This window comes from Cervus elaphus, chromosome 3 (genome assembly GCF_910594005.1).
Source record: "Cervus elaphus chromosome 3, mCerEla1.1, whole genome shotgun sequence".
NCBI lineage: Eukaryota > Metazoa > Chordata > Mammalia > Artiodactyla > Cervidae > Cervus > Cervus elaphus.
In genome coordinates this window covers 26,885,662-26,893,119 of record NC_057817.1, presented here as the reverse complement: position 1 = coordinate 26,893,119, position 7,458 = coordinate 26,885,662, and the positions used below count along the sequence as shown (strand labels likewise).

At 48.1% G+C, this 7,458-nt stretch overlaps 1 protein-coding gene across 1 annotated transcript; it reads left to right on the top strand.

Annotated features, from left to right (window-relative positions):
- The first annotated feature begins 258 nt into the window (after positions 1 to 258).
- Positions 259 to 4,028, top strand: KRT18 (keratin 18). Its single transcript, XM_043883230.1, has 7 exons — positions 259 to 880; positions 1,679 to 1,761; positions 2,044 to 2,200; positions 2,747 to 2,911; positions 3,016 to 3,141; positions 3,328 to 3,551; positions 3,847 to 4,028. Exons 1-7 carry the CDS (start codon positions 467 to 469, stop codon positions 3,965 to 3,967), a joined length of 1,290 nt encoding a protein of 429 aa, XP_043739165.1. The 5' UTR covers positions 259 to 466; the 3' UTR covers positions 3,968 to 4,028.
- Positions 4,029 to 7,458: the final 3,430 nt, after the last annotated feature.

Sequence of the window (7,458 nt, the reverse complement as noted above, 5' to 3'; positions counted from 1 at the left end):
GCAGGCGAGAACTTGGCCTGCAGGCTGAGGACAAGGACACACACAACTCGACACTCATCCCCCAAATTCTCTACGATGACAGTACCTCCTCCACCTGGGAGAGGGGGGTACAATAACGTCATTTCCTGCCCTGAAATCCCAGCTGCCAGAGTCAATTTCACCTTCTGCCCTTGGCTGGCCCGGTCCCATTCACTCACCCCCTCCCTGGGGGGTGGAGGGAGGCCTTGATGGGGCGGTGCAGAGGGGGCGGGGAAAGGCCGGGAGGGTGAGGAACCGAGGGCGCCAAGTCCCCGCGGTCCCACCTGTGACCCAGGCTTCCGCGGCGACTCTGATGGCGGGGGCGGGGCTTGCCGGGCCGGACCCCACCCCCCCATCCCTGGGAGCTATAACTTGAGTTGCGGACCTCACACACTCCACGGTCCAGCACCTGAGTCCTGGCCTCGCTCCTTCCTCGTGAACAAACATCATGAGCTTCAGCGCCCAATCCACCTTCTCCAACTACCGGTCCCTGGGCTCCGTGCAGTCGTCGGGCCACCGGGTCCGACCGGTCAGCAGCGCGGCCAGCGTCTACGCAGGCGCCGGGGGCTCGGGCTCCCGGATCTCCGTGTCCCGCTCCACCAGCGTCCGGGGCGGCTGGGGGTCCGGGAACCTGGGCGCCGGGATGGCCGGGGGTCTGGTGGGTGTAGGGGGCATCCAGGGCGAGAAGGAGACCATGCAAGACCTGAATGACCGCCTGGCCTCCTACCTGGAGAAGGTGAGGAGCCTGGAGGCTGATAACCGGAGACTGGAGAGCAAAATCCGGGAACACCTGGAGAAGAAGGGACCCCAGGTCAGAGACTGGGGGCATTACCTGAAGATCATCGAGGACCTGAGGGTTCAGGTGAGCGGGCACGGAGGGAGTGGCTCCCACTCCCAACCAGTGTGACCCTCCAGTTATCCACCCCCTTCTCTCTCCTCCCCCTACCCCAAGGATAGGAATTCTAGTGGGCGGGGGGGGGGGGTGTATGCTATGCACTCCTTTCCCCTCCCTATCTCCACCCCGCCCCCAACTCCACCCGGCGGGGATTAGGCAAGTCCCGGATTTCCATACACACCGCCTCCCCACCCCCGCTTCACGAAGACCCCGAGGGTGGGTGAATGGGCACGGGAGAGCTTCCCCAGGGGAGAGTGGGAAGAGGAGGAGAAGCTTCAGAGAGGAGTGGACAGCATGGAGGGAGGTGAAACAGGCCCACACAGAGGACCCAGACAGTCCGGCTTCTGGCGGGAAGACAGTTGGAGGGGTTAAGCGGATGTGGCTAAGGCTGAGTCATCCTGGAGTAAACAGGTGGCCTACCTGTGGGAGAGGCCAATGGGGCCGGCGCTGAGCAGGTGCACTAAAAAATAGCAGGAGAGAAGCTGGGAGAGGACTTTTTAGTAGCGCCTCACTTAGTAGACAGGCCAGCCAGCAGAGGCCTAGAAAGAGAGGCAGTGGGAGACTGGGAAAGCTGGGATTTGGGAGTCCAGGAAACGAAGGAACAGTATGAGGAGCACAAGTGGAAGGACCTAGGTATACAAGAAGAGCGTCTGGTTATTCCAGGGACCTGGAAGGTTTTTTCAGAGACACATAACACCCTCCACTCAGCCCACCTCATCACTTAACTCCTATTCATGGAGTAACCTCTGTTTACAATATCCCCAGATTTTTGCAAATTCTGTGGACAACGCCCGCATCGTTCTGCAGATTGACAATGCCCGTCTTGCTGCTGATGACTTCAGAGTCAAGTAAGGCTGGGGGGTTAGGAAGCTGGGGTCAAGGGATTTTGTTCAGTCGTGGGTGGAGCTGGGTGGATGAGAGTAAAGCACCATCTATTTATTCTTCATGTAACTCGGTGTGAAAAACTCTGCCCCCCAAGTGCCAGGAACGGTGTTCAGAGGATTAGTGCTTGATTCCTGACTCAGGTGGCTGGTGTGCAGTGGGCGTAAGGCTGCTTTTAGGAGGTGGCATGGGTTGAGAAGGTTTGGGACCAGAGGCAGGGCCCTTCTGATCACCTCCACTCCCCACAGGTATGAGACGGAGCTGGCCATGCGCCAGTCTGTGGAGAGTGACATACACGGGCTCCGCAAGGTCATCGATGACACCAATGTCACCCGGCTGCAGCTGGAGACTGAGATCGAGGCTCTCAAGGAGGAGCTGCTCTTCATGAAGAAGAACCATGAGGAGGCAAGCAGTGGCCCCTGGCCACCCAGGGGGTCAAGACAAGTCAGGGTTGGGGAGTAGATGGAGCAAGCCACGTACAAGAAGACTTACAGGGAAGTTGAGAACTATCAGCCTAAGCACTTCTTAATCAGACTGTTGCCATGCTTGGTGGTTCACCGGAATTAGACATGGTGAGGTCAAAAAGACCTGGGTGAGAGGATGAGATGAGGACCAAGGAGGAAACAAGTAGCAGTAGAGATGAGATGTTATAGAGGATGGTGAGGGAGGAAGGTACAAGGAGTAGTTCTGTAGATGGAGGAACAGGGTGAAGAAAGAAGAGAGAAACCACCACCTGTGAGCAACAGGCATGGGTGGTCAACAGTGGGCATTTTACCCATATGGAATAGAAGCCCAGAACTGGCATTGCCCAGAGAGCAAAGTCAAAAGATTCCTCAGTTCTGTTCTCCCACTGATCCTGTAGGACTCCTGGAAGAGGCAGTCACAGATAAAGAGGCTTCCTGGAGCTCTGACCCTGAGACCCTCCTCAACATTTGTCCCTCTCTCTTTTAGGAAGTAAAGGGTCTACAAAACCAGATTGCCAACTCTGGGCTGACTGTGGAGTTAGATGCCCCCAAACCTCAGGACCTCAGCAAGATCATGGCAGACATCCGGGCCCAGTATGACGAGCTGGCTCAGAAGAACCGAGAGGAGCTGGACAAGTACTGGTCCCAGCAGGTACAAGAGAGAGTGATCGGTGCCAAGCTCGGCACAGAGGCATGAGGGTGCGGGAGGGAGGCTAATGGAGAAGGAGGAAGCTGAGGACCGTATCCACCCTGCAGATTGAGGAGAGCACCACAGTGGTCACCTCGCAGACTGCCGAGATAGGAGCTGCTGAGATGACCCTCACAGAGCTGAGGCGCACCGTCCAGTCCCTGGAGATCGACCTGGACTCCATGAGAAACCTGGTAAGAACCTTCAGTTCCTTTCACTGGGAACAGTTGTTTCTCCCGTTGCATTTCCCACTGCTCCTACCCACTAGCCTCGTGCCTGGCAAATAGCAGGCACTCAACAAAGTTACAAAGAGGGCTGAAAGCTGCAGAGTCTCTCTCTCCACTTTGTCTCACCCCACCCTCTTCCCTGTGCCCCTGCAGAAGGCCAGCTTGGAGAACAGCCTGAGGGAAGTGGAGACCCGCTACGCCATGCAGATGGAGCAGCTCAACGGAGTCCTCCTGCACCTGGAGTCAGAGCTGGCCCAGACCCGGGCAGAGGGGCAACGCCAGACCCAGGAGTACGAGGCCCTGCTGAATGTCAAGGTCAAGCTGGAGGCTGAGATCAATACCTACCGCCGCCTGCTGGAAGATGGGGAGGATTTCAGGTGAGTGAGGCTCTCTTCCTACCCCTAGAAGCTAGGATCAAGCTACCACTTATCCCCAAGCCCGCATATGCCTGTTCATTGGCCCACTGAGCACTGGGCTGGCGCTCTGTGCGGGCCCCGAGAAGAGAATTGACCAATTCTCTCACCCCTAGCTGTTCTTAAGGCACAGGTGGAATTTGGCCTAAGCAGCTAAGGGGGAATTAGGAAATAAGGTCAGGCTTATTTTTCTTCACTTTCCTTGTTTCTCTTTTCTCTTCGGGGCTGTTTATAACTGGGGCTGTGTCTTCTGTTACAGCCTTGGCGATGCTCTGGACAGCAGCAACTCCAAGCAAACCATCCATAAGACCACCACCCTCCGGCTCGTGGATGGCAAAGTGGTGTCTGAGACCTCAGACACCAAAGTTCTGAGGCACTGAGGCAGCAGAAGCAGGATCCCCTGGGGAGCAGGGAGTCAATAAAAGTTGAGACGTTATTGCATATCACTTTGTGTCTTCCGTGTCTGTTTTCATACTATGAGAGTGCAAATGCCCTGATAGACCTGTCTCTCTGATCAGGCAGAAATCACCTCTAAGCTCAGGGGTTTCATATGAGTGGGGGTATGAGCAGAGGAAGCATCTGGGTTCTTGGAAACAGCTTCTCAGAGAAATAAGAGGGAGCTAATAGATGAGATGGGCCAAGGGCAGTGGGGAAAAGTGCAATAGAATTGTGAATCTAGAGACTTCCCTGGTAGTCCAGTGGCTAAGACTCTGGGCTTCCAGTTCAGGGGACCAGGGTTCAATCCCTGGTCTGGGAACTAGATCTCATATGCTGCAGCTAAGAGCCAGCACATTCAAATAAATATTTGTTAAAAAACAAAAACAAAAACAAAAAAAAACCTTGTGAATCTAAGGTTGAGAAAACTGGCGATCATAAAGTTCCCACCTGACAAGTGCTCCTTGGTACAAATCTGAGCCTGAGGAAGAAGTGGTGCCAAGGACAGATGTGTGTGTGTGTGTAAGTGGGTTTCTTGTAAATAACTGTGATAATTATAGTTAATTGCTACTATCGAAAGTTTGCTTCTTGCTTGGTCCTCTGCCAGGTTGTTTCATGATATGCTCAAGATCAACCCAGTGGAGTAGATACTATCCCATTTTCTTGTACTTCATAGAGACATTTTTGATTATTTTTATATTTTCTATTATGGCTTATTACAGGATATTGAATATAGTTCCCTGTGCTGTACAGTAGGACCTTATTTATCCATCCTATATATAATAGTTTACATCTGATAATTCCAAATTCCCAGTCCTCACCTCCTCCCTCGGCAACCACAAGTCTGATCTCTATGTCTGTGAGTCTTTCTGTTTTGTAGATAGGTTCATTTGTGCCATATTTTAGATTGCACACATAAGTGATGTGGTATTTGTCTTTCTCTTTCTGACTTATTTAATATGACTGCCCCATTGCACAATTCTGTCCTTTTATTGGAAGTGTGTCATCTAGTAGTGAAAAAAAAGGATGGCTAAAACTAATCATGCCTTGATTGGAATGGTAATTTTTTTTTAATTAAACAGTATTTTTAAAATGTAAAAAATCCGAAAGGAAATAAGGAAAGAAAATTAAATATGACCCATTCCATTCCCCACAGTTAACCACTATAAAAGTTTCTTAAACTAGACATATGCACGTACATTTTATTTTGTATATGTAGGATCATACTGTTCTGCACCTTGATTTCTTAAACTCTGTTTTCTTAATTTCACAGTGTATCTTGGATACCTTTCTGAATCAATATATGTAGACCTACCTTTATTTTTTAACCCAGATAAGTGACTTTGGAATCTCTTCTACCTTCATTTGGAATCCATATGCATGTTCCGTTTACTAAAAAAATTGTTAGTCCAGGATTGGGGGAGAAAAAAAGTACAGAATTGCAATGATTATGCATTCTGTCACACATCCTGTTTTGGTGCCAATTTCAATTAATTTTTCCTACCCATTGTCCAGTTGAATGTTTATATCACATAAATCTGCTTTTAATCTGCAATATAGAGTAACTACTACAGTGTACAAATTCTTTCAAAAAATCAGAACCTTGCTCTGTATAAGGTTCAATCATGCTCCACAGACCAATTTGAGAAATGATATTTAGATTTTTCTTGATCTTTGCCTTAGTAATTTGTCATCCATCTAGTTTGAGAAATATCATACAAAATATGATACCATTTTACATAAGACTTTTTATTGCATCTGTATAGGAGTGATGTTGGCATCATTATTTTAAAAGAATCCTCACTAACTTTCTCTCGGGTCTCAGCAATTAAAAAAAAAAAACTGTCATTTGATGGGAAAGGGGCTATTACATTTGATTTCACATCATATGTCTCATTATTTTTAACAGCTGCTTGGTATTTTAGTGTGTGGAGTATGAATTTACTTAACCCGGGTCTTCTAGCAATGAATGTCTTGGTCTCCAGTAGTTATGTTTTTGCAAAAATCCTGCAATTAATGTTGATTATTATGCAATTAATATCTAATTAATATATTGTATGTGAGCATATCTAGGAATTTATCTATAAATTCCTAAAACTGAGATGTTGGACTGCCATATTACCAAATATTAACATTTATGCAGTGCCTACTTTGTGCCGGGCCCTGTCAGCATATATGTGATAAACAAAGTGGGTATTGCCCCTACCTTTTGGGGCTCACAGCCTAATGATCAAAAGGATGTGCATTTTTATTTATTCTTTCAACAAATACTTACTGAGCACCTACCATGTACCAGCCTCTCTTCTAGGCACTAGGGATTTTCAGTAAACAAAATAGACAAAATATCTGTCCTCACGGAGTTTATATTCTGGTGACGGGAAACAGATACTAACTGCAATACAGCATGTTAGCAAGAAGCTAAGTGTTAAAGGCCAGACAGAGCAAGCCAGGAAGACTGTAGTCAGGAAAGGGCAAAGGTGATGGCCCCAGGATAATGAATCTCCAACCAAAACGGAAAACTGAGTTTACACTTAAGAAATACAGTGTGTTTATTCTGCAATCTCTAAAAATATGAAGGTCCTTGAAGAAAAGCTAAAGACAGTACTGTTGGAGCCCCTTTGTCCTTGAGAGGCCCAGAGGACAACAGCACCAGGACAGGCAGCCCCCGAGGGCGCAGGGAAGCCCCCAGAGGAAGGGACTGGGCATCTTTACCACAGCAGGCGCCCCGAGAGAAGATGACTCAGAGGGTGGGTGAAGTGAGCAAAGCAAGGGTCACTCTTCCTGAGTCACAAGGCGAGGTCATCTGGGAGCTTCTGCAGGTCACCCGGGTCCTTCAAAGCATCCTTCCTGAAAGCAAGGTGCCCTAGTGAGGTGTTTCTCACCCTTCTTTTTTTTTTTTTTTTAATTGTAAGTAATAAGCAGTAGATATAATTTTATTTCAAAGGCTTAAAATTGATAACAAATTTATAATAAATCAGTAATATTTGACTATTGCTTTTTCAATATGATAAAGACATTTAAAATGCTTCAGAATCCCACTACATAGATTGCCATTTGTGATATTAAAGAAAAAAGAAATTAGGGGAGGGGAGGGAAAAAAAAAAAAAAGAAAAAAGAAATTAATATATGATTTCTAAAAATCAAAGGAACAGAGTACTATTAGGTTGAGAAGCCTAGTTCTTCTACAAGAACTGTGACCCAGTGTGACTCTGGGGCCTCTCACCCTTCTTAAACCTACCTTCCCTGAATAAACATAACAATCACTTACCCGACTTCTTCTTTCCCAACCGCTATCATCCCCCCACTCTAATCTTTGCAGGAGTCTACAGGAAATGAAACCTTGGGGCAAGATGGTTGAGCTTTACGTTCTGAGATTTGTTATCGGAAGGCCATCGAGGTAGTAGTCTGGAGCAGTCCTCTCCACCATTTTCCAAAT

Excerpts from the sequence above, each read along its gene's own strand:
- KRT18 (XM_043883230.1), top strand. The coding sequence starts at position 467 with ATGAGCTTCAGCGCCCAATCCACCTTCTCCAACTACCGGTCCCTGGGC. Across the intron at positions 881-1,678 it reads TCGAGGACCTGAGGGTTCAG|ATTTTTGCAAATTCTGTGGA; the intron begins GTGAGCGGGCAC and ends CAATATCCCCAG. Across the intron at positions 2,912-3,015 it reads ACAAGTACTGGTCCCAGCAG|ATTGAGGAGAGCACCACAGT; the intron begins GTACAAGAGAGA and ends TCCACCCTGCAG.